This window comes from Amaranthus tricolor, chromosome 2 (assembly GCF_026212465.1).
Source record: "Amaranthus tricolor cultivar Red isolate AtriRed21 chromosome 2, ASM2621246v1, whole genome shotgun sequence".
Taxonomy (NCBI): Eukaryota; Viridiplantae; Streptophyta; class Magnoliopsida; order Caryophyllales; family Amaranthaceae; genus Amaranthus; species Amaranthus tricolor.
The window spans coordinates 34,080,011-34,107,918 of NC_080048.1; the positions used below are offsets into that span (position 1 = coordinate 34,080,011).

The window sequence follows — 27,908 nt, forward strand, 5'->3', positions numbered from 1 at the left end:
GTAGTTTCCAACTCGGGCTTATCGAGAGAAAGATCCGCCATGCCAAGACAAATAGAATCTTCTCATTTAAAATTGTAAGTAATCATTTAAATGTTATAAATGATCACTTTAAGACAAAAAGTATATATGTGAGACCGTCTCATTTAAGAATTAGTGATGAACATAATAATACTAACCAATCAACATAAGTAATTTACAAATTTTAAGTGATTGTGGTGCGGTTTGGGGCAACAAATGGTGGTGCGTGGTTTGTGGCCTGCTGAGGTGGCCTAAATGCATGAGTATAGGAGCAGAGAACGTGAGGATGTCAGTAGCGATTGTGGCGCACATATTGAAGGAGAAGGCGGCGATGCTAGTAGTGCTCACATGTGGTGGCAGAGAAAGAAGAGGAAAAAAGAATTTTTTTTTTTTATTTTTTTTAAAAAAAAACGTCTCCTTAACTGCTTGCCGTGTCCGCGTGTCCGAAAAAATATTAAAATATTGGACACTTAATTTGGCGTGTCGGACACGAATTTTTGCGTGTCCGTCGCGTGTCCGACACGGGACACGCCAGTCCAGGGACGTGTCCGTGTATTCCAGCTTGTATATGGCATCTTACATAATAATAATAATAATAATGGCAATAATTCAGCCTCATCAAAAATAGTGGCTAACAAATACATGAGACCTACCCCTATCGATGGTGCAGCAGAATTCAAGCCACTCCGTACTTGATTGTTTGCCAACATCAAGTTAAACTGAACATTTCCAAAGAAAGAGAGCTACAAGATATGTATTTTTATCGAGTTTTAGATGCCCAATTTGTTTGAAAGGATTCTGCCTGATGCCATAATAATTGTTATTAACCCACAACACCTAAATATTTTAAAACAATAATGCTCCATGATAAGTGCATTAATATATGCTTCATTTCTAGAGTATTAGAAATCATCTATAACAGTGTTGTAGTGACTTCTTCTTTATGGTTAGCCATGATGCCTTGAGCTCAATTTTTCTACTGTTGCTACTGCTGGTTGTTAAATGTCTTCTTAAACAGTATGTGCAGCTCGGAACGGTGGATGGCATAGTACACCTAACCACGACTCTGCTGATCTTCAATTGCACGCCATTCATTCTGGAAATCATCCACCATATTGACAATTTAGAGTCAACCAAAATTCATCCGCATAAAAACAAGAATGAAAAATAATACAAACTAACTAAAATTCTTCAATTTATCCACATATCATTCAGCTCAATTCTTAGTTTTAAAAAGTGCAAGGCACACTGGCACAAAAGGTTTTTAGACCCTAGGCGCAAAGAGTAGGGCGAAGGGGCGAGCTAGTTGCCCTATATACCTCCGCCACTGAACACGGCTATGATTTATTTTAGGCCTATTTAATTCTAAACTCATTTGAACTCATTTTAGAACTAGACTCAACCTATCGTCTCACATCAAATATAATTATATTAACAAAAATTGGTATCGTACGAATAATTAGATTAAGATTGATTTAAAACCTATTAAAGAGTCATTTATAACCCTAAAGGCCCATACCCATAAATTCCAATTCGTCTAGATACGTCCAAATTTTTCATGCTCTATAAAATGATGTCAAAATTTTAAATATTGATGTGAGTCGGACTCAACAAGACCCAACCAACCTATTATCATCGCTAAGTTGAGGTAAAACAAAGAAAACAAAATAAATTTTTGTGAAAGACAGTCTCTTTAAGAGACTATCTGAAATTAAGCCGACCCAATATATATTTTTTAAAATAATATAAGTAGGCATTAAAAATGATATAAGTAGATGTTTAAAATATTGAAAGTAGACATTAGGGATACGGTAAGTAAGCATTAAAGATAATATAAGTAGGCATTAATCTTTAATAGGTTGGGCTTGACGTACGTCTCTCCAAAAAGCAGCAAAAAAAACAAAATCTCGGTTGATTTAAAATGGAATTTTCTTTTTCCTGATTTCGCAATACTTAGAAAAAAGAGTACTATTAGTCTATAACATTCATTAGGATTTATGGACATAGAAGAAACACACAAAAAATCAATTGTGGAGCAGATTTAGACGTTGACTTGAAGAATTATAGAATAGAAGTCGTCGTAACGAAAGTTCAAAGATGACGGCTATTAAATTCGGTACCACACAACACATTACACATGGACTAACATACATAATATACATGATGCATCATGTGATAAATAATCTAATACTTATTTAACTAACCAAAGATGAAAGACTTGACGACCTACCAGCATATCATATTAGAGTTCTTTCATACTTAATTATTTTTAATTTAATTTATTACACTATGTATGAAAACCATGTATTAATAGTATGAAACCTTCCATACTCAATATCAGTTTTAATTTCTCATTCAATCTTCAATAAAAATATCCTTACTTTTCTGCTTTCAATGACATTATTTTAGTAAAATACGGATAATCAAATTTTATCTCAATCGAAGAGTAAATATTATTTTATAAGAAATGTTTTGTGTTTGATTCTCATATAGTTTTCTCCTTCTCTTGTTGTACCCTGTGATATAAAAAATTAGGAGAAGATCTTCTCGTTATAATAGCCATGTAGCTAATAGGATAAAGTATATAAGTTCTTGACATGCAAGCATTTTGTTACCTGGAATGGCATTTGGTTTGGAACTTGGAACACGGGAAGGGGAACAGAAACAAGGAACATAATCTAGATTGACTCGGAAACGATTGGGTACGAGATACATTATGTATGAAAAAATATATCTGAAAAATAAATTAATTAATTAATTTTGTTGCTTTAAGATATTGTTTTTTGGTGGAATTTTTTTAGTTTATAGATTTTCATCTTTTTTTTCTCTCGTCTTTTTTGTTTAATTTGTAAAAGAAGACCAAAATACCTTTTAGAAAAGGTCTTCTATCTCGGAACGTCACCTTGAGCGATTTAGATCGCGTTTGTTTGAGTATATATAACATATTATAGGGTCTTTACTACCTTCTCATACATGGCGTTAAATATTCTATTTAAATGAGGGGTGGTTGATCAGATTCAAACCCGTGACCTCTTATCACACTAGCTTCTGATACCATGTCTAGGAACCATCTCAACCAAAAGCTTAAACTGATCACTAAGGCCCCAGAGTATGTTATATATTCTAACAACGTTTTCTGGTGATTATGGACGAACGTTTCCAGATCGCCACGTTCCATGTAACTATGCATGTAAGTATAGGAAATATCAATGTTTTTTTTCCTTAGAAGACGATTCAATTATATTCACAATAAATAAATAAATATATATATATAAAAGCCTAGTTGTGAATAATGAAAGTAATTAAGGCCGTGGTAATCAACATATTGACAAGAATAAGTGAATTTGATACGGAAAATCTTAGTGAAGTAAAGAAAATACTTTTTATAGAGATGATATCTTAATTAGTCAAAGGTAATACATTAAGAAAGTTTCATAATGCTTCTCCATAAAGAGTGAAAAAGTTGTCTACTCCACTATAGGTTTTCATTTTAAGCTCTCAAATCTCAATAGATAATTAATCTTTTATTTTAGTATTTTATTAAAACTTACAAACCCTAATAGGTTTTCATTTTAAGCTCTCAAATCTCAATAGATAATTAATCTTTTATTTTAGTATTTTATTAAAACTTACAAACCCTAAGTACAATGAATAAATTATCTTTAAAAAATCAACTTTTAAGTTCTTATTTTATTTGAATTTATTTAAACTTTATTTAAACTTGTTCAAATTAAAGATCATACTCGTACTAAACAGTAAAAGTGAATCATCAATTAAGAATTTAAAAACAACATAATTGAGGTATTTACTATCATCATGTATAAAATAGGAGACAATGGTAGGCAATCTCAGAGGAATAAATAGTGGGACAAATAAAAAGTGTGTTCAACTTTTGGTGTAATCGACTTATTGTATATATTACCAGCTATTATTGCACATTATGGTTGGTGAATTACTTCATGTAATAAAGCTTAGGCATGTACTCACACTACATAATTTTTCCTTTCGTTTTCCGTCCTAAATTTTGCTTCATTTTTTTTTTTTTTTGTCATAGTTTATATTTTTTTTCTTTAATTGTTATTCATACATCAAAATTTATCTTTTCATCTTATATATTTTCTTATTTTTTTTTATAAAATACATTTTTCTCCTTTCCTTTGATATTCTTATACTCCCCTCCTATTTAACTCGTATTCTATTGACTTTTCACCAAATAGGTGATCAAATTGGCCCACATATGAAATAGAAAGAGCGTTGTATTCTTAAAATTAATAGAAATAAAGTTAAATTTGTAAGTATAAAAATATAAAAATATTAAATTTAATAAAAATAAATTGATAAAGTTAACATACCAAAAATAAAAATAAGATATTTAAAATGATTTGACTTGCTAATGAAACAAGACGCGAGTAACAAATACTCGTAGCAAATGACGTAAGAGTTAAATTTCAATTTCCTAACTATTTACTCCTTCGCTTGAAGCAAACATTTCCGCCCAAAGAAGCAAAGAGTCAGAAGGAAACAAAGCACGGATTTTTTGACCTAATAGACATATTTCAAGTCCATTTCATTAAAAATTAATATTAACTAATTGTATTTATAATATCTATTTATATTATCTTTAATGTTAACTTAAAGTATTCTTAATATCTAATTTTAATATCTTAAATGTCAACTTATATTATTTTTAATGATTACTTACAATATTTTCAAAAGTATATAATAAACCAGTCCAATTAAAAATTACAAGAATTTGCGTATTTTAGGTGGCCTAATAGCTCGTCTCGTTACTAATATACTTCTACTTCTTTCATGAAATCAAGAGCCTTTTTCATTTAATAATTTAGGTGCTTTTCCTCTTGAAGCCTGTTGCTATTTTACATGCTAAGCGGCTCAGCGGGGTCACCTCTTATCTTCTGGTCCGAATTTTTTTTTGGTGCAATTAAAATCAGTTATAATCAGTAAAAATGAGTTGAATTAATAAAAATCAAGTAAACTAAGTATAACCTAATTTAAAAACACAAATACTCATAAGAGACTGCCTCAATATGAGGTTGTGATAATTTAACTCAAAAATTTTTTTTAAAAGAAAGCAAATTTAACATTTAACTTTAAAAAGAAAGCAGCATTGCATTCTTTTTGATGACTGATCGTGTGCTAGGATTTTTAATTATGTCTTTAATCTTTGTATTAAATATGTATTACTATTAATGTACAAACCCCTATAAATAGGAAGCTCATATGCTCATTTAAAATATCCACAAAAATGCACCCGGCCCAAAGACTAGTCTAATCTCTTTTCTATTATAATTCTCCATATTTGAGAGTTCTTTGAACTCCTTTGTGATAATATAAGTGAGATACTACACACCAGAGGACGTAGTCATAATTGGGTGAACCTCATTAAATCTTTGTGTCGTTTTATTGCATTATTATCTCCTACAAAATCGATATCATTGATGGTGTAATTTGTTTGTCACAAGACTTCATATGCTCAATCTTGGTGATATTGAAATTTGAAACACGTCGTTTGAACTCTAATAGCATCGTTTTCAAATTTCAACTTAAAGTTATCCTTAAATGCATCAATTAAAAAAAATTTTAATTTTGACCTAAAAGTGATCAATTTTACATTAAGTGATCAATTTTTATTTATAAGTTTATAACATCAAATGGATCAATTATTTAAAGTCTTCAATTTCAATGTTAAAGTGATTAATTTGGACCTTAAAGGTATTAATTATAACCTTAAATTGATCAATAGTTAATCGCATATTGAAAAGAATATAATTAAGTCGTTTTGGCTATTAATCTCACGATAAGACGATCTCTCGCAAGAGCTATTGATTAGAATATATTTAGTTACCTAGTACTCCCTTCTATTCACCACAAGTGTCCTATTTGCTTTTTGGATATTATTCATCTCTTACTCTTGATTTGTATTTTATTATTAATCTATAAGTTAAAACATAGTCAAGTGGAATGTTGTTTAATTCATCTCAATGCAATGATTATTCATATTAACTTTCCATAATTTTTAATTATGCACAATTAGAGATATTTAAGATTGAATAAGTGCATTGGATATAGTGCATAAAGTATATAGAAAATCCTAATCAACCACCGTGATTTGTAAATCACCATAAAAGACAACTAATAAAATAAGCAAAACACAAAAAAGATAAATTATAATTTCAAAATTATCACCCTATCTAATCCCTTCACATGGGTGTGATTTGCCAAGTTGGCAAATAACGATTATTGACCTAGAGTTACTCATAAAGCATATAAAATACTTGTGGTGAATAGGAACAGTATACTAATCCTCTAACAGATTTTATCTACCATTAAAAATTAATTAGATAGGTAGATTTTTATTTTTATTTCTTTCAGAGAAAGATAGGTTGATTTTTTACTAGCATGCATATTAAATATTTTCCGATATCTTAAGGGATAGTTTAAACTGTGGCTACTAGGTCTCTTTGACAAATAATTAGCTGGTTTGATCAGTTTGAAGCATTAATTGATAAATAAATTGTTTAAGACAAGTTTTTAAACAAATTATTGTAGAAATGTTTGGATAAAATTAATCATTAGTTAACGTATGTTTATTTAAAAAAAATTATTTTAAAAGGACAAAATCAGATGAAAAAGTTCAGTATAATAAAATAAATTTTTGACTTAATCTTGAAATTTGAGTTTTCAATAATCTTAAAAGTAATTTATTAAATATATTTTAACTATTCGATCGATAAAAAACGAAAATAAAAATCAAAAAAATAAAGGAAAAATTACCTAGAATAATTCAGCTTTTTCATGATTTTTCTACAATAATTTCACCTAATGATTAATCGTGAATAATTCCAACTTTAGGGGTATTTGCCTAGAGTAAACTTAGGTAACCCGTTGACCTGCTATAGCAAGTTTTATTTTTTAAAAAAAGATAAATTAAAATAAAATATCAAAAAAAATATTTTAAAAAATTTATCATTCAAAAACTTTTTTTAAAAATTTTCAAAACTTTTCTTTAATTTTACATTAATTTTCAATTTACTTTTTTGGTAAATTACCTAATATAGCAGGTCAATGGATTACCTAATTTTACTCTAAACAATACCGCTAAAGTTGGAATTATTCATGGTTAATCAATAGGTGATATTATTGTTGGAAAATTATAAAAAAATTTAATTATTTTGGGTAATTTTTAAAAAAAAATCAATCATCAAAACACCATTATGCATTTATGCTACTAGAATTGTCAACTTTTGATAAACCTTACTTCTCTAAATTTTCTTGGATGATGTGCCTTGTTTAAAAAGTCTACTTTCTAATAAATAAGTTGATGTAAGTAGGAAGAATTCTTTGATTTCTGATATTTAAGTAAATAAATTATTTGATCTGAAAAAAAGTATATAAATTATTTACTATGAACGGTTGTATATTTTTTTTAATCCTAAAGCCACCCTTTAGATCAAAATTTCTAAGTAACTTTTTGAATTTTGATACACCTAGTAGTGGGGTAATGTGAACTATTTTTTTTATTTTTTAAATTAATACTGAATTTTTTTTATATGAACTAAATTATTTTTATGTTTTAAGATAGACACAAAACAAAATCACAATTTTTTATAAGAGATGGTCTCTCCCAAAAATGATCTGTTTACATGGAATGAATAATAAAACTAAAATAATCATTAAAAAACAGAATCTTCTAAGAGTTACTCCAAGAAAAATAAACACAAAACTTGAAAATAATTCCACCCAAAATCTAAATTTAAAAAGGATACTAATTGAAAAAAGACTAAAAAATCTGATACATAAAAATGTATTATCATTGTTGGTAACTTATTGGGTATGACAAGATCATACTACTTAATCTAACAAGAGGGCTAGTTTACAATCTAAAAGTAGATACATTTGGCGATAAATAACTCTTTTGAGTTAAAATGTTGAACTAGAACTAAATTCACACCAAAACATAGGACAATTTTGGGGACTTAACAAGATCATGAAACCAAATCCTAAGAAAAAACAAATCTAATAAACATATATAGAAATATCGATAGAATATATAACACATTTCGAATTTAAAACTATCAACTTAAACTTTTGATGAAGTTGATTTATTTATAAAATATAGGATATATAACATATCTTTAAGTTATAACCAAAAAGCTTAAGTTGATAGTTGTAGTCTCGAGATGTGTTATACTCCTCTATCCTTTTAAAATAACTATTGATATTAGACATTGTAAGGGAAAATATTATTTTCAGTAGCAAATTTAAAAGAACCGAGAAAGTGTAGAGTATATAACATATCTCTAAGCGCGCGATAACTAAAAACTTAAGCTCATCATCATCATACCCAGTGTATCCCGCCCATAGAAAAAACATGAGCAGGGTTTGGGGAGAGAAGGTCGACAGCGACTAAAAACTTAAGCTAATAGTTGTAGTCTCGGGATATGTTATACACCTTCGTTCCTTTAAAATCGCTACTTCAACTACTGATATTCACATGAGGAAAATGTTACTTTTTAGTAACAAATTCAAAATGTCTATCAAGTACACTCTACCAAACAAAACAAAAAGGGGATCAAGAAGGGGGAGTATTAGGAAAAGCATAGGAGAATTGAGGAAGAACAGGACTAAAACCCAAGCAAGCCAAAAGACCATGTTTATAAGGCAAAGTTGTCTTCTTCTTCATCTCCTCAGAAACAGCTCTTTTAGATGCATAATGCATTTCATGAACTGATACTCCCCCTCTTCGCTTCGACACCGAAGCCGACTCCGACCCTGAACCCGAACCGGATCCTGATACCATACTTGATGATCTAAAACTCCATCTCTTGGAAAAAGATTGAGAATCTTTATTATGTCCTTCAGAAGCACTTCTAAACAGAAACAAATCTTTCAACTTCCATTTTCTGGATCCAAACAACCCATTTGAATTACTGGGTCCATTCAAATTCTGTTGATCTTGATTACCCAGAAGAGCAAATTCAGACACTCTTAATGGTGAAAGTGAACGACTCATTCCTTTACGATTAATACCATTTCCTCCTCTGCCTCTTCCTCTCTGTTTACTTTCATTATTCCGAATCACATCCTTAAACGGGTCTCGATCGGGTCCCAGATCCGAACCCATTTTCCTATGTTTCGGGGACATTACTTTCTTAGATTTTGGAACAACAGTTGGAGTTAGCTTTAACTTTAACGGTCGAATTTTCCCTCCATCAAAAAGCTCATCAGCTGAAGATAAAGAAGGCCTCACCATCAAATCCAATTGCCCACTAAAATCAAACTCAAAATCATCTTTTTCATCATCATTCATCCCAATTTTGGCTTCCTGATGACGATCATGATCAAGCAGAGACATATGTTCGGAATCATGATTATCATCATTTACATCATCAAACAAAGAAGAATGGAATTTAGGGGAGTGGGGACTAGTGGGTGCGCTATAGAAGAAATTAAGCATGGGTCTTGAAGTAGAGCTCATATAAGGTGTAGAACAATTGATGGGTAGTTGATTGATATGATCTATTGATGGAGGTAATTGGGTTTGTGTAAGTCCTACCATTTTGATTTAGATGAAATAGGAGTATAGGATGAGTATTTTGTTGGGATTGTTGGTTTAAGACTATGATTTTTTATTTTATGTGGGAATTGAAGAGGGGTGTTTGGTGGTAGATTGATTCATATATTTGACTCTAAACCCACAAGAGAGGGAAGGTGGAAGAGGGGTTATATATTTGTAGTACTATTGAGGTACTATGTGGCCGCCTTTTTCATAATCTATATAAAAATTAGAAAAAATTATGAAGAATAATATAACATTTTGCTTATTTTTATATAATAATATAATTTTTTTTGCTTATTTTTCTATAATAATATCAACTTTTGATTAATCATGAATAATATAACTTAGGGGTATTTCCCGAAAATATTCCTAACATGCTAAAAATTAATTATAGGAGATAATATGACAAAAAAAATTAGTAAATTAGTTAATAAACTAAAGTTTGTATTACTTTAGGAAAATACCCCTCTAATATGGTATTATTTATGGTTAATCAAAAGTTGATATTATTGTAGGGAAATTGATAAAAGGTTGTATTATTCACGGTAATTTTTCCAAAAATTATCATACTTTCTCCGTTTTGCATTACTTGCACCAAATCAACTTTTACACTATTCATTATTCAATGGTAAGTTATGTTTCAACCATTATACGAGAAAAAAATATAGTCAAGTTATATTTTGGAACGAAGGATGTACTTTTCATTATAGTCTGTTCTTTTAAATTTTTGTAATATTTTTAAGTATTTTTTTTTTTTTGTTATTTTCTTTAATTTTTATCTACACTTTTTATCTCATTTGTATTATTACTCACACAATTTAATGATTCCTATTAATTTCTTAACATTTGTGTCAAATTGTTAGGATTGCAATCTTTTAAGAACTGAAAGAGTAATGTGTTGCATTTAGTTTGCGCTTTTTGATGGAAGGGTAAATATTAATTTGTATTTTTTTGCTTTTTTGGATTGGAACAATACGAAATCATACAAATATTAAGAAATGATATGGATTTTAGATGGGGCGCATTATATTTTAAAAAAAAAAAAAAAAGAATTGAGTCTTATTCTAGTTGAAAAGCTAGAAACACTTTTAAGGAAAGATCTTAAGATTGATTCTCACCTAATCTTCTTAAAAAATAATATGAAGTTAAAAGGACAACCGAAAATAGAAAGTGTTGCGAATTATAATGATAGCTTATCAATTAGTAGTTGGTGAACAAGACAAATAACAAATGGGGTGATGGAATTGAAAGAGAAGATCAATCTATGAATGAAATAAAAAGAGAATTATAGGGATTATTATCAAAATAAGATAAAGTATAAATTAAATAAAATAACGTTCAATCGAACGCAAATTAAATAAGATAGAAAATATGTATGATAAGCATGATAGATGTTTTCTTTAGATGTTTAGTATAGTCCATTTCGTTTTTCTTTTAAATAATATCGGGGTGTTTAGCAATTGGTTGTTGGCTTTTTTAATTGGCTTGTTTGACCGGCCGGAAATGTTGGCTGTTTTTATTGGCTTTTAAGCAAGCTGAAAAGGCCAACTGTTTGTGGAGATGTTTATTTCATTTTGGCTTAAATGCCAGTTTTTCAGCTATTTTAAAAGCCATTTATCAAACACTTTTTTAACTGTTTGACCAACCAACAAAACAAAAGCCAAAAACCAACCAAAAAACTAAGCCAAAAAGCCATAAACCAAACACGTTATAGTCTAATTGGTCTTAAACATGCATGCACCATTAAAAATTAAGCCATATGTAAGAGAATATTGATCAACAGTTTGTTTTTATTACTCATATATTAATGATCTTATTGCTTTTTAACTAATCATCAAATAAATTATTGTAGGAAGTTGTCATGATTTTGCATGACTATTAGAGGATCTAAGTAAGTTATCCTTGTCTTACCTTTGTTTTAGTTGAAGTTGTTAGCTTATGTGAGGACTATTCCTGTCTTATTTAATCTTATTTAATCTTAGTGGTTAGGGGTCTATTTTTCCAAATATTAGGCATGTTTTACAAAACCTATTAAATAGGAATAATTATCAAATCAAAAATAAATTTTTAATTTTGGTAGGATTTTAGAATCAAATCTCAATAGTTATCCTCTTTTCCTCGATCTATCCAGTAATCTAAAAAAAGCTTATTAATTTTAGTCCCTTTTTTGTTTTCGACAAATATTTCCTTCCTCTTCTCCGTTTGTGATTTAACCAATTGTTAAATACGTCATTTTGAATGTTAAAATAAACCCTTTGAATATTTGCATTATTTTGTATTAAATCGTCTTACCTTGAGACTGTTTCATACAAGAAGTGCTCACTAGTCCAATTTTTGTTATTTTAGTCTATTTTTTGTTTTTGATAGCTATTTTATTTCTCTCCAGTGTTTGGATTTACCCAAATGTTTAATATGTCCTTTTGAATGATAAAATTAACCCTTTGAATATTTGAACACTCTTCATTGAGCCCCTTGTATGAAATTCTCTTACTATGAGACGGTCTCATATATGAGGTGCTCACTAGTCCATTTTTTTGCTATTTTAGTCCATCTTCTGCTTTGATAATTATTTCCTTTCTCTCCACCATCTAGATTTTATCAATTGTTTAATATGTCATTTAAAATGTTAAAATTAACCCTTTAATTATTTAAACACTCATTATAGAATTTAAACTCCTTGTATAAAATCACCTTTCCATGAAACGGTCTTATAGTAGAGGTGCTCACTAAGTCACTAGTCCATTTTCTGCTATTTTGTCCATTTTCCTTTATTTTAGTCCATTTACACAATTATTTCCTTTCTCTACCGTCTAGATTAAACAATTATCTAATACATCATTTTGAATGTTAAAATTAACCTTTTGAATATTTGAACACTTGTTATTGAATTAACTTGTATGAAATCATCTTATCATAAGACGGCATCATTTAAGAGGTGCTCACTGATCCATTTTCTGCGATTTTATCAATTTTCTATTTCTAACTACTCTTTCCTTTCTCTCCACCGTTTGGAATTAACTAATTTTTTAATATGTCCTTTAAAACGTTAAAATTAACCTTTTGAATATTTGAACACTCATCATTGAAACTCCTTGTATGAAAATGTCTTATTATGAAACAGCCTAACACTCATCATTGAAACTCCTTGTATGAAAATGTCTTACTATGAGACAGCCTTGTACAAGACGTGCTCACTAGTCCATTTTCTGCTATTTTGATCCATTTTCTGTTTCTGATAACTATTATATACTTCCTCCATTATATTACTTGCTACATTTGACTTTACGCAATTTAATTTATTATTTTAATCATATAATTAACTATGCACATCTAAAAATTATAAAAGTTAATACTATGAAAATATGAGATTAGGCAATTCAAACAAGACCACTTGCCTATGTTTTTTTCTTACACATTAGCCGCAATATATAAAATAAGTTTAAATATATTCCACAACGGTGGAACTATTTGCTTTCTCTAAACCGTTTGTGATTCAACCAACATACCAAAATGAGGGCTCCGGGCCAGCTGAATGATAGTGCACGTATTTGTGTTCAATCAAATGGAATGGAATCATTCATCAGAAAGTACAACAGCTACAAAATCTAAGAACAAATTTTCTACTACCAAAATTTTTGCATTCACTACTGGATATGCAAAAGAATTATGAGAGGGTGAAATTAAATTAAAAGAAGCTATTTACATCCACAAAAGCCGAGATCCTACAATCTATAATCATCATGGAGATAACTCTCAAACTCGGTTCCATTAAGAGTCTTTCGAACATCGTCCCAGTTTGCTACCTGTTGCGACAACGGTCCCTTGTGTATCTTAACTTGTCGACTTGTTAGCTTCATTCTTGGAATCCTAAGAAAATCTTGAACATCTAATAACTTCTGCAAGACAGTATAAATACAGAGACACTCTTATTAACTTAATGATGGCCGATGGGTGATGAACATTGAGCCGGAAATCTTTACTGCTCGTTTGGTTGTTGGTATCAAATCGTGGGAATGGTGATGAGATATAATGTAATTTTGATTTTGAATATGTACTCGACAAGGCTTATGAAGTTATGTTTACGTACTCACGTTTGTCCTACTCTACCTTCCTTTTTCTTCATAATATTCATTCTCATCCATTACCGTGGGAATGACATAGCACATCTCATCAAAATCAAAATTAAAAATAAAATCATTCCTATTACCACCATTTAATACCATCAACCAAACAGGGGGTAAGAGTAGAAGACATACAGTGTGGTTGTTGACAACATCTTCGTAATAAAGCGTCATATGACGGGTGCTATTAAAGTACTCTGAAGCTTTGGCTACCATGTTTTGGACGAGTTTGATCTCTCGTATAAGAGTAGTGACATTTACGTGAGGTTTGTAGCTTGCGAGTATCTCAGCCTGCAGTACGTTACCATTCAAAGCAATCAATCCCGAAATAAACATTGGCCAAAGATTATCGATGCTTGTGAAAATAGAGAAGAATTGACATACCTCATGGGGTGAGTGAACATGAGACTTATGAGCCCCATTCAATAGCTTCTTATCATGGTCATATGAGTTAGCAAGTATTGATACCATCCGTCGCAAAAGATTTCTTCTAAAGAGAAAAATTATGGAAACGCCTTTTTGGGTGAAATATTTGACTACATCTTCATGATACTGCAATAAACCCTGCATAGATCAAATATAATTATATAACTAACAAACAGGAATAGATTTAAACAGTTCAAGAAAAAGAAAAGTGAAAAAAGCATTGGCAGCAAAAGCAAGATAAAGCTATAGAAAAGTAACCAAATACATCATTCAACCAAATATATACAACACCCTCGATTCAGTTTCAGATTTTGTCACTATCACAAAGGCATAGCAGTTTTGTCTGAATCTCAACATCATTAGCACATGTCACTGTAGCTAGGATATCAAACTACTAAGAAGACTATCTTTTGGAGATCAAAAATAGCTTCTTAGGCACACTGCGTGCATGAACAAACCACTACAACAGCCATCAATATAAAAGGCGTTTTCGGACTCAGGATTTCCCACCATTGACATAGCATACTACACAAATTTCTGGTGCCACATAGAACAGGCACATTTTTCTTCATGAAATTACAACCTAACAAAATACCACAGAAAGGAAATTGGAATTATAATGCAAAATATTGTCCGCGTTACTGTACCACGACCGTATTGTAAAGGTTGGTGCAATCAAAATGTAGGCCGTGATATTTCCATGAAAGCCATTTCGCAACGGTTATCGAGACTGTGACTAAAACCGCATTTTTTGCAATATGGCAAGGGGAGACTATAGCTGGAAGCATTGCTCTCGAAAAAGGTATGTATATCATAAAATAAAAGGAGTTGATCAATTCCTCCTAGAGATACCAGAGAACTGTCATAACCCTAAATGTAAGAAAATCATAACCATAGATGAAAAGTTGAGAGCATTGGGTTTGCATATTAGCATGTCTTGAGATCATTCTCTTGATGCATTCCCAATAATTCATTAAAACATGTGCAAATTTATATATGTGAATTTTTTATTACTTACAAGAGTAAGGTAGCATACACTAAACCCCTAAATACCGCCTAGATGGCAACCACTAATAGCATTAAGGTAATAGAATGGTCCTTTGTGCTATCATATTTCTTGAATAAGTCTGATATTCAGTTCAATGATAATTCTTATTTCCAACTCCATCATTGACTCTTGTTTTTTATATAATATATTATTAGCAATTTGGCTTTACTTAAACAGTAGCAACATTCCATTATATTAATGTCATTATGTGGATCCCACCTAAAATAACACCTACATGGTTTTGGTGATCGAACATAGGCAACATTACCCTTATAAAAACAAAGGTTGTGTTCGGCTTACTTGAACAAGATCATCAAAAATTTAGACACGGAGATCAAGAGCAATATGACAACATTCCATTACCCCCAATATCAGTAAGCTCCCACATATGCATAAAAGAGCACTACATATCAAAAAAGAAAATCATATTTTGCAATGTAGCAAACCAGCAAGCCTTGTCCGACCTATAATAAGTTCATTGCTGAAATATATAATGTCAAATTTTCAAAACAAAATGAAGGGAATATTTAACTTTTGTTCGGTTCAGATCTAGCAATAATAACCTTCCTTGCAGGTAAATATGTATACAGCCGTTAATAAGTTGTGAAGCATGGAATAAAAATTAGATCATTATGTTATGTAATTGTCGTTATGTAACATGTTTCAGAGTTACCGCGAAATCTCGTTACGCAATGGTGCATGAATTCTTACGGTCATGTTTTGACTGTTACGTAATATATAACATCCGATATTTCACCGTTACAATACTATTTTTCGATAAGTTATAGAAAAAAAATTCCTTAACCGCTCTAAATTGTAAAAAAGGTTTTACCGAACATCTCCCTCATACACATTAACTTTACACATCACTTAAATTATAGTTATATTATAATTCTAATCCTAAACAGAATAATTAACTAATGAATTGATTAATCATTCACTAAACGTACCTCATACTGTGAAATTATAATAACTATAGGCATTTAATTGTATAATAACAGTATTTCAACAATAAAAATCGGACTATGAGCTCAAAAATCTCCTACTGTGATTTTTTTTCAAAATTCACACCATGTCAGCAGCGATCCGCGTTATTACGCGACACCGCAACCGTTTTCACAAATGTATCTTTGACCGCATTTTTAATCCATGTCAAGACAAGAAGCAAATAACAAGAGCAAAACAATACACAACAGACAACATTACCTTCCTAATCAGTAACTAGAGGTAAAAGTCCAAAAGCAAATCAGCTTAACTGAAGGTAATATAACAGTCGAATATTACAAAATATTTCCTTTATATCTTCCTCGTCTAATGGAAGTTGGTCTATTAACAATTTTTTAAAATTCCCAAGGTTGTAAGTTAAACCCAACAAGGAATATGGAAGTAGCAAGCATTCCTGCTGCTTCAAGCCATATTCCAAGAAGGCCGAAATAGAATATATGAACAAAGACAAAAAAAAACGAAAACATAAGGAAACACAGTGGAAGACAGAACAAGATGGAATAGATGAGGACGAACATCCTTCAATTGAGACATCAAAAATTTATAAAAAAAGTTCTGGAAAAGTGGAATTTACAAATCTAAGACTTTTAAAAATGCCATTAAGGTTGCAACAATGATAAGCCTTCTCAATAGAAATAGGTTCAAACTAGAATGATCTCCATATCACCTAAGAATCAAGAGTCCAGACCCCATCCTAGGCATCCAATTCCAACCCTTTTAAAGCACCATTAATCGTTAAGAACATAGATACTCAAATCTAAGATAAGCAATTTTTACATTGCAGAAAGAATGTAAAATAATGGCAAAGAGTTGATAATATCGATGTTAAAATATCAGCATGATCTATTAACAATATTCAGCAGAACTTTGACAAGATTCGATGCAAAAAGTGTTAACATCTATGATTCAGGGGAGAAATTCAATAATTAGGAAGTTGCACTAATCAAGAATAGTATTCTAACCTAATCTCAAAGACGCAAACTAGTAACAGTGATTCTAAAACTTGGAACATAAATTTGAATCAAAATTTTTGATTCCAATACTAGATTCTTTCTTGGAAGTAGCACTGAGATGTCAGTAGGGACAGCAGACTCACATACGAACTCATGCACATCTTTTTGAAACTGAAAATGGATAACGACAAACAAAGCATAACACTCACTTGATTTAGCATCCATTTCAAGCCAACAGCAGAGGTACATTCATTCTTGGCAGCACTGCTCATCCAATCCAAGTTGTAAAGCTTGTCAAGGGTCTCCGCAATACTCGAAATGTTAGCTCTCCGGACTTTGACAGAAAATATCTCCCCATTTGAACTTACGTTCATATGACTATTCAGCAAGGTTTCAAACCATCCACTACCAGATCTTTGCGTTGAAAATATGGCAAAGTAACGGACAGGATGACATGCACATTCCTCCCTGATAATGGAAACTAAAATAATTTGGACAGGGTCCATCGAAAATTAACCATCTTTTTTATCGATGTACAAGCAAGATAGACCAAGTAAATACCTGCTATAAGTAACAGGTTTAGGGTAATGCACATAAGGAACTTCCCAATCTTCAAGATCAGGCCTCAGGCATGGTTTATCACTCACTTGAACATTTGGGAACAATGTAAGCATCGTAACCTTGCCGATGCTAAATTGCTTGAGAAAGACCATAGAAAAGGAGATTCCACAGACCATAGTAAGCACCAAAACAACAATCATCCGCAACAGTAATGAGGACTTCTTTGGAACCAAAATCTCCTGTAATAAGAGGCTACCCAGGTGTTAATTAGGGAAAGCAAAAACTTTCCACATTCTAAACTACTTCCTCTCTTTTTATAGTTGCAGAATTCCTCTCAAAAGCACGAGGGTGCTATTCGAAAGAAATGTAAGAACTAAAAATGCAGAAGAAGTACTCCTACACAAAATCTAGAAACTTGATTTTCCTACCTACATCTACCACCAGCAGGCAGCAAGTCTACCCAGGTTAAAGTATTAATTAGGGAAAGCAAATATTTGCCACATTTTCCATATTTCTTCTATCGTTGTTAAGTTGCAACATTGTCCTAAACGGGCCGTTTTGTTATATGTATCAAATGGTGGAAAGAGTAATGAAAATTTAATGTAATTTACCTAAAATACCTACTGAAATGAAAGTGCTTAGGAGTCTAACAAAGAACAACGGGAGCAAAAAACACAAGAAAAACATAACAACAATAATAAAGGCAATACACAACAATATAATGAGGTATCTTAAATACCTCCCCCTCAAACAATGTTTATTTTCATTAATGAATTCAACAATACACTAATAAATATACCTCATGGTTTAGAAAAAGCTCTCAAGATAAAGATTTCATGTTACAATGGAGATCACCCTTAATACTAATGCAAAGAAGAAGAAATAAAGCTCTCTTGGAATTAACCCTAGCCCCCTCTCTATGTATTAGCCTTTATCCTTTCTTTCTAATGATGTTCTAAGCCCTTACATAATGCTTACAACCTATTAGAAACAACCCTACTACATAGCCATCTTGCAACCCAAGGAAAACCCAAATCAAGCGACCTTTGACCTTCTGCACAGCTTGCTCAAACGAGCAAGGATCATGCTCGAATGAGCGCCTTGCTCAGTCATTCACTGTTTGATGTGATCTTGTGCCTCGAACGAAGCAACCTACCCCCTGCCTTGCCTTGTTCAATGCATGGCCCAATGCTCATGTGAAGCTTCTTCTTGTCTTGTTCAAAGCCTCTCTTGATCACTTCATGAAGTGATCCAAAGTCCAAACCTTAGTTCATCACATATCATCTCACCCACATCCTCCTACATCCTACAAAGTGCAAGACATGGCATGTGCGACAATGTAATCAAACTCATCTCCATGACTAGAATATTTGGCGTTTGCTTCAACACCTACTTGACAAGATTTATGAGCAAACTTGTCCTACTCAGTGTAAAAACGTGGTGATGGTCGCGATCACAGTAATGGAATGTTGATTTGGTAACGAGAGTGATGCGGTTATTGTAATGCCAAAATATTAGTCAAAACCACAAGATATCTATTAATACAGCCCAAAACACGGGTTTTTTACACCTTTACAACATAGAAAATATCGGTTTTTTTATTTTGAAAACCTTTACGATGCAGCCGATGCGATGCGACGTGGCTTTGTTTTTATACTATGGTCCTACTCTAATCATTCTTTTTTTCACATAATTCATTCACATCTATTATCACTATGAAAGGTGAAAGGTGGTATTATGTTGTAATAGAAATTTATAAATGTGAGAGCTCCACATAACACATTTTATGAAAACTAAAACTAAAACTCAAACTTATTCACATATCCACCATTTACTAATTACTACCAATAACCAAATGACTCGCAATAGTTTATGAGAGCTTGCCAAGGAACTCCCCGAATCCCGATTTAAAAAAGACAAATCAGAAATTTGATTTCGCTACCTACATTTAACAGTAGCAAGTCTACTGAGGTATAAATTTGGAAAACCAAATATCTCCCACATTCTCCTCTACTCCATAACCATTAATAACCTAATTTTCCTACCAAAATTTACCACCAACTTTTAAGTGAAATTCTAAAACTAGTAAAGGATTCATCTTTAAGAATCAATCCAAAATAACCTCAATACCATCACTAGTAAGCAAATTTTGTTCAGTTGGGAGTCATTTAATGGCATTAGGGTAATAGATTTACTCACAAATCACCACACAGAATCTAAAAACGCCAAACAATTAGTTTGACGAGAAAAAAAGGTTCAAAACATTTAAACATCATAATTAAAAGATTATATGAAACCCACCAATAATTGAAACAAGAAACAAATAAAATGACCAAGATAAAGATCTGAGATTTCCTGCTATGCATGGATATGGAACTGAAGATAAAGTCTAAACAAGCAAACAACCTATTAATTTTTCCTTTTTGTCCAATGCATGATCCATAAATTAAGATAAATAAATGAGGATGTAATTAAAGCCAAGATTCAGCAATCAATGGAGCATATCATCAGAAAATTGGAAAGGGTATATACTAGAAAAAAACATTAATAAATTCAAATGTTAATTAAGAAAACTAATAATAAATGAAGTAATAAATCGAAAACCTTGAAAGAGGAAAGCGAATCGTCAGACATTGTTGATGATGATGAATCAAAATCAGCGATAAAAAACCACTGCGCATCTCAAATTATAAGTTTTGCTCTCAATTTTTCTGGGATTTTATGTGTTGGGTTTTAATGAATCATTTTGTTTTAGATGGAAAAAGTACCGTCGTTTCGAATCTCACTCTCTTAAGTCCAACTATGATCCAAAACAAAAAAATATACTCACTTAAGTATATAATTGGCAAGGAAAGCTAAGAAAGAATAGGGCTAGTAAAAGCTCATAAAATAAGAGAGATTTAAAAAGATATTACTTCCGCACTTGATAAGAGAAGTTTTTATTTGTTATTTTAAGAGGTTTTATTTGTTGTTCACATAAAAAATCGTTCTAATTATATTATAAATTTTAGAAAAAAATAATTTTATTCATTCTCATTTTAATTTTGTAATAATGTTTATGGTCGTCACATATATTCGTTTCTCACATGTTTTTCACTAATTTTATATATAAAAGATTTTCTTATTAGTTGCAATTCTCATATTATCTCTAATAACTTTTTTTATAATATTTTTTTAATGTTTATGGTCTCCACTTTTCATCTACCAAATTTATTATTCAATAAAATAATATATTTACTATTTAAAAAAATTCTATTTTTCTTAATTCCTATAAATATTTCTTGTGAGAACTTCATTAAAAAATAAAGGATGTATATAGCTAAAAAAGTTCTCATATATATATTTAACGAGTATTACTATTTGCATTTCTCTTTTATGACAAGTATTTGCTAATGCCCGTTATGATGGGCATATTCCGCGTGCCACATAGCCGTTATGGTTTGGTTTTATATTTTTTAGAAAATAATTTGCAAATTATAGTTTTAAAGTTTAAGTATAAAGTACAGTTTTAATTTTTTTATTGTGAATTGCAATCACAAAAGTATCAATATATGTCAACAATTTAAATTATATAATTTCGATACTTAACCTAAAGTTCTAACCATTAAAATGGTTGGGAAACTTGAAATCATGTGATTTGGCCTGACATTATAGATAATAATACTTTGGTGACTGTAATTCGAAAAAAAACATTAACATTGTAATTCGCAAATAGTCTGAATTTCAAACCACAACTAATTTTCAATATCGACAACAAAAGAGATAAAATTTTCAATATGGACACCAAAGAGATAAAATTTATCACATTTGTCTCGATCAAAGCAAAAATAGTTACTATTTGGTGGGTAGTTGATAAATGTGGGTATGAATATGATCGTATGAATAATTCTTACCTATTATCAAGATCATATTTGTGGCAAAACTATGAAACCTTTTCGAGAGAATTAATTTTAATAAATACATATATACAATCTGGTGATGGATTTTGCATTTAGATTTGCTAATTAAAATTACATTGGTTGAAGATTAAGACATTTAATATCATTTATAGTACTAATTAATGAAATTCTATATAAAATTAAACTTCATGATTAAAATTTGTATGCCCTAAAACTTCTAATATTACAATTAAATTTTATTTATTATCAAGGCCCTATATAGGGAAATATGAAACTTTTAAATAAATAAGTTTATGAAAATTAAAAATTAAAAATTAAAGAATTAAGGTTTGAAAAAAAGTATTTTCCAAACTTATGTCAAGCCAAAATCGTTGTTAAGGATAATGATTTTGAATCCTAATGGGCTAAAGGCTGGATTTCAAATGAAGAAATTGATACCAAGGACAACAATTTTAATTGCCCTAAAAATCTAGTCTTGCCTTAACCTTGCCTTGACCACAAAAGTCGCTATCTTTGGCAGCGACTTGAATTTTTCTCCTTAATCTTAACCTTGCCTAAGCCTTGACCAATAAATCCCTATATTAAAATCAAACATATATAGCAACTATTAGATCTTTTCTCATTCAATTTATTCAAGCACTCAACACACTTAATATATAATAATGTAAATAACTTATATATACATATATATACAATTGTCCATCAACTACTAAGCCATATATATAGTCAATTATATAGTACAAGTTATAATCTAAGAATCAGTAGTGGGACTATCACCCTCATAAAATGGTATATAGACTTGAATACACTATAAGGGTATACTCATTTTATGATTGATCCTGAAGTCTAAAGTTGTAAGGATGAATAGGGGATACATATTGTTATCTGCATTTTATTCATATTTTATCCCATTTATTGGGCTTTATAGTATTGGGATTTTGTATAACTATATTTGCTTCATTTGGGATTTTACGCTTGGATGGGTATTTAGGTGTTTTTGTGAATTTTAGGTAATATTCAACAAAACCGATTACAAACCAAGTACATTTGGCACATACAATACTCACTTAACTCCAAAAGCTCAAGTAATCAAAGCTTTGATAACCCAAGTCAAGGAAACAAGGCCAAAAGGAGCTAAAGTAGACCTTTCTAAGCCCACTCGGCCAAAACTGGGTCGAGCCAAGCCTGCTCGAACATAAAAAAGACTTTTATTAGAGATCGAAGCTGAACAGGACCATCCTGAAGGCCGCTCGACCCGATCGAGCGATGTTGGCTCGGGTCGAGCGAAAGTACTATTCACTTCCAGTAGCTTTAGAATGCGACAAAAGCAATTTCAATGGGTCGAGCGGACAGGTCAAGCAGAGTTTTTTGGGTGACTGCTCTATTTTTTAAGATTTTGACCTATGTACCTGAAGCTCGCTCGACAAGTCAAGCAATTTGGGCGGTAGAAATAATTGCCTCTCATACTCTACTGCTCCACCGCCCCTATTTTCCACCCATCTATAGCCTACCTATCTCATACATTGGGTGGTGGAGAAATCATGAAGCCACCACCCACCACTTATCCTCCCTCCTATAAATAGAGAAAAAGAAGGCTCAAGCAAATGATCCATTTTCTTGTACAACTCATGTTCTGAATTTTAAGCTTTCATTAGTTAGTTTTAATCTTCCTTTATGTATTTTCCTTGATTCATTCTTGTACTCTTAGTTGCAATTTCTATTCAAACACTTATTAGAAGGTTCATGCTTTTGATTAGTTCATTATTGAAGATCATTTGATATATTCATGTAATTGAGATTAAGTCAATTTATTGAAGCATTTCATTAAACATTTGGATTGCAATTGGTGCTTATGGAGTTTATTATTGGCATTCTTTAGTTCCTCAATTCATTATCTTCTTTGGATTGAATTCCAAGTTAGTAATTTCTATTCTCAATATTTAACTGCTTTTGATTTTTATTATTAGTGCTTATCATGAATTCAATGTCTTTAGTTATGTTTAACTTCAATATGAGTGAGTAGTTTATTTTGGCTTAGGCTAGGTATTATCACATGTATATGTAGTCTAAATTGCTTTCTTTACCTTTGGCTTGGTTGTGTTGTTTATGGTTTGAGATGAATTTTTCTATTATCGTAGTGTCATTGGATTGAGGGCGAGAGTCGATTTCTAATGATAATCCATGCTTAAAAATCGAATCATCTCCATGAGAATAGGTAGATGTTTTGATTGGAAATGTTGAATGTGTGCTCCATGTCTTAAAATGTGCTTAGCTCCATGAGAATAGGTAGTTGAGTATGTTTTAGGAAGCTTTTGTTGCTTGAGAGAGAACATTAGTATCCAAGATACATTCTTCCCCATAACCCATATCCATGACCTTAGGTTGAAGATTAGTAAACACTATTTTAGTGAGAAATTCTAGCCTTTGCCTCTTCATCATCATATTATCTTTTCATGTGTTTTTATTGCCTTTAATCTTATGTTCTTGGTTAATTAGCATCTTTACTTGTTTTATGCTTTGTTTTAGCTTTAGTCTTTATTTTCTTATTTTAGTTAATTACACCAACAAACATCTATATATGTTGTTGAACCAACTAATCGATTGAGAATCCCTTGATATACACCCCCTCCCTGTGGATTCGACTTGTACTTGCTAAGCGTACTACACTGCGTTGTGCACTTGCGGTATTACTATTGAAGGACGTAAAGTCTCGATCACATATGATGCCTCACATTGAGTAGGTCTAGGAGCCGTCAGATTTAGACTCAGTAAGGCTAGCAATTGGTGCTAGAAAAGTCCCCGAAGTATCTACTTGTGTGGAGGAATTTAAAAAATCATCTTGTGGTAATGGTCAAAACATATGCTCAAAATCGAGATTGATTGATCATCACACTGTCGCACATTCTGAGCATTTTATTCGACTATTTAGGACATACATGACATTGTTTCTACAAAACGAAATTTTAAGTACCAATTTGGTTAACATTAAATATTAAGTATATAAAAATCAATAAATTGGATTCTTAGCGTAACATGTAAGATACACCAAACGAAGGGTAGAGAAAAGCAAGTATGGCACTAGCCCAACTATATGATGTTATATCACACCATTCTAGGTCAAGGAGCTCCAAAAATATCCTTTACATCTCGTATTCAGACTTGTTGCAAACAAGTAGCTTGATATAACCCAACAATTCATGTGAACATATATCAATGTACATCTACATTGGGCCCTAATAAATGACCGAACGTGTAAAATAACTAGGTGTGCTTCACCGAATACCCAGCCATTGCTTTATTTGGTCGTAGTACCCTAAACATCCTAGATTTGTTCGCTTTATTGTGACTCGAACTAAGAGCGGTGATTGCGCTCCCACTAGTAAGTTTGTAATCATAGCAACATCACGCAATGTAATGGTTGCCTCACCCACTGATAGATGAAATGTGTGCACATCATCTCTAGTCTCCATTGCTCAACTAGGGCGGTAATCATACCTCGATCGAATAGCATTTGACCCACTCGATTAGTACCATAAATACTTTCTTCTCGCATAGGCAAGCTGAGAAGCTAACATAAAAGGGTTTATAGGACCAGGATTCTCTATCCAATTTGTTTAATATGTTTAATTTGGAGTGTTTGTGAATAAATATAAGCCCACTTTTATTATGGGCAAAAGTCCACATATTAAATAAGCCCACTAAGAGCCTCTATATATATACCTCTTAGGAGGTAAGTTAAGTAAGGGAGATATTTTCATTAAGCAAAACTAAACATTATCTCTCTAAAAATACTACTCTACATCATATAGCTTATACGTGGGTACTAACTTGGGCGTCGGAGGCATCGCCCCGGGGTTGTTGGTGTTTATTTTCAGGTATTCAACAGTTTTCCGATCAACCACCGTTTTACCACCACATCGACCCGAAGGTACCCATTTATTTGATTGTTTTCTATTTTTAACAGGAACAATTTGGTGCGTCAGGTAGGGATATGGTGTTTATAATGAGTTTCCTATGGCTCCATGACCCACAAAACCATACTATGAAAATTCTATAAAAAATTTTAAATCAACCTTATCTTTACCATTTTTCATGGTGATTCAAACAAATTTAACCATTTTTCTCTTTTTTCTTGAGAAAAAATTTACCCGAAATTACCCACAAAAATTGAAGTGTACATGAAAAAATTCACAAGAATACTTGGATTGAAGGAAGAAGACAACAAGGAGCAAATGACACGTAAGGGTTAAGGAATTAAAAGAGAAATGTAAGACATTTGGGAGTTAAAAGGAATTAAGAAAGAGAAAAATAAAGTGGGCAGGACCCACATATTTGGGGAAGTAAGAAATTGCTTCCAGAAATACCAAATTTGCTGCCAGAAGAAATTACTCTCAAAAATTGCTCCCAGAAATTGAAATGACTAGTAGAAATTTTTTCATCTAAATTTTTTCTTTCCCAAAAATTTTTTGTCCCAAATTTCTCTTTAACCAGAAATCTTCGATCTCAGATTTCCTTTTTACCCAGAAATCTTTGTTTTCAGATTGTATGGTTCCAGATTTTCTTTTTACCTAGAAATTTTGTTGCTCCCAGATTGTATGATGCCAGATTTTTTCTTGATCCCAGAAAGTTTTCGTCCCAGAAAAGTTTTCATCCCAGAAATTTTCCCTCCCAGAAAATTTATCATCTCAGAAATTTTCCCTCCCAGAAAACTTATCTCCCCAGAAATTTTCCTTCCCAGATTACCCATAAATTTTGGGGTCCCTGAAATTTTTTGTTTCCAGTTTTTTTGGGTATTTGAAATTTTTAGTCCCTGAATTTTTTGTGGTCCTTATAATTGATGACCTTGATTTTGTTTTTGAGAAAGGAAGAGTTGAAGTAGGTATTAATTTCAACTCGTCTAGAAAAAGTTGTGTTTAATGAGGTAATACAGGGCTTCATTTGGCAAGATCAATTTTTAACCCATACAGCTTCAACCAAAAACAGTTATATCCAAGATATTGGTTTCCCAGAGCTAGGAAAAATGGTTATAGGTCTCAACCGATCTAGGTCAAATGATTCAGGGTCACAAGCTTTTGGATTAGGTTCATTCAGGACCAAATTTACCTGGATCAATATGATCCATGCCTTTTAATTCTTCATACTGTAGGAAAGTGTTGTAATTAGGGAAGCAAATTATTCTATAGCTGATTATGTCAATATTTTGTAATTATTTTATTGCCTTATTTACTTGATGCTCATGTATATAAATGTTGGACCTCTTGAGTTTTGAGGATGACTACACTTTATTTAAACAAATATGTTTTTAGAGATTGTCTGCAGGTCGATATCCGGTCGTGATTATGATCGTTGATAGTACCTATGGCTTGGTTCATGGAAATGTACGTGTCAAAAGGATCCAAGGGATGTTAGAAGAGTATATCGCTTGGGATGTAAAATGGAGACAGGAGGTCTACTGTTCCCAAGTTGGATGTTCTAGCAAAATTAGAATTCAGAGACAGCGCAATGTTCCTAAACTGAAGTCAGCCTACGTTAACTGAAAATTCTGATTACTATTTAATTATTGTTTTTAGTTGATGTATTAAATAAAGTTAATTTGTTGCAATTATAATTTACTAAATTTAATTGGCAAAATGTTTTCCAAAATGATTTTTCGTATTTACTTAGCATTATTTTAGGATCTATATTTAGTAAATATTGGATTTGCTAAATATAGGAACAGCTGCTTTTGAAAAAGTCTTAGTTATTATTATTATTTTAGAACCGGTCTTAATATTGGAAAATAGGTTATCGTTCCTATAATTAGTTAGCAAGTAACCATCCCTATTTTTAGAAAGCCTAACTGTTTCTATAATTAGCATAAAGTTCCAGCAGTTATTACTGGAACAGGAACTGCTGTTGAAGAAGCTGCTGCTTAAGGGAACAGAACCTATTATTAGTAAATGGGAACAGCGGTTATTGTTGTTATAACCGTGTACTTGATTTGTGTACTTGATTTAATCAAGTCTTGTGGAAATAACCGTCTATTAGTTTAATCCACATTATTCCCATGATCATTTTGATAAGGAATAACGGATTGGATTATTCCATTTTCTTAGAGATTTTATTTTTTATAAATAACAAGTGAATTCGGCTGTTCCTAATCATCTAACATATGAACTTTGTTATTTTCATGCGATTATTATTTTTGGAAATATACAAGAAATATTTTGTTTTGAAAATTGCCAATTAATTCATAATATTTTCTTGAGCAACTTATTGATTTTATTTTTAGAGAATTTTTATCCTTTTTGTGAGGGT

General features: G+C 31.4%; 2 protein-coding genes across 4 annotated transcripts; both read right to left on the minus strand.

Moving 5' to 3' along the window:
• Nucleotides 1-7,754: 7,754 nt before the first annotated feature.
• On the minus strand, nucleotides 7,755-9,752 carry LOC130806400 (uncharacterized). The gene has a single exon (XM_057671461.1). It carries the CDS (start codon nucleotides 9,596-9,598, stop codon nucleotides 8,612-8,614), a length of 987 nt encoding a protein of 328 aa, XP_057527444.1. The 5' UTR covers nucleotides 9,599-9,752; the 3' UTR covers nucleotides 7,755-8,611.
• A 2,907-nt stretch (nucleotides 9,753-12,659) lies between these two features.
• On the minus strand, nucleotides 12,660-20,575 carry LOC130806393 (uncharacterized). 3 transcript variants are annotated; one of them, XM_057671448.1, is made up of 6 exons: nucleotides 20,317-20,575; nucleotides 17,713-17,964; nucleotides 17,361-17,619; nucleotides 14,104-14,283; nucleotides 13,855-14,010; nucleotides 12,660-13,491 (listed from the first exon to the last, which is right to left on the minus strand). In XM_057671448.1, exons 1-6 carry the CDS (start codon nucleotides 20,391-20,393, stop codon nucleotides 13,321-13,323), a joined length of 1,095 nt encoding a protein of 364 aa, XP_057527431.1. In that variant the 5' UTR covers nucleotides 20,394-20,575; the 3' UTR covers nucleotides 12,660-13,320. The 3 variants fall into 3 exon arrangements, with proteins under 3 accessions (XP_057527431.1, XP_057527430.1, XP_057527433.1); XM_057671447.1 differs by having other exon boundaries at nucleotides 12,666-13,494; nucleotides 20,317-20,573; XM_057671450.1 differs by having other exon boundaries at nucleotides 12,670-13,494; nucleotides 17,713-17,951; nucleotides 20,317-20,572.
• Nucleotides 20,576-27,908: the final 7,333 nt, after the last annotated feature.

What these genes read in the sequence shown, in the direction of transcription:
- LOC130806400 (XM_057671461.1), bottom strand. Translation starts at nt 9,598, where the DNA reads ATGGTAGGACTTACACAAACCCAATTACCTCCATCAATAGATCATATC.
- LOC130806393 (XM_057671447.1), bottom strand. Translation starts at nt 20,393, where the DNA reads ATGCGCAGTGGTTTTTTATCGCTGATTTTGATTCATCATCATCAACAA. An exon ending in ATTCGCTTTCCTCTTTCAAG is followed by an intron (nt 17,965 to 20,316) that starts GTTTTCGATTTA and finishes ACACCTGGGTAG; the next exon opens with CCTCTTATTACAGGAGATTT. An exon ending in ATGTTGTCAACAACCACACT is followed by an intron (nt 13,495 to 13,854) that starts GTATGTCTTCTA and finishes ACTGTCTTGCAG; the next exon opens with AAGTTATTAGATGTTCAAGA.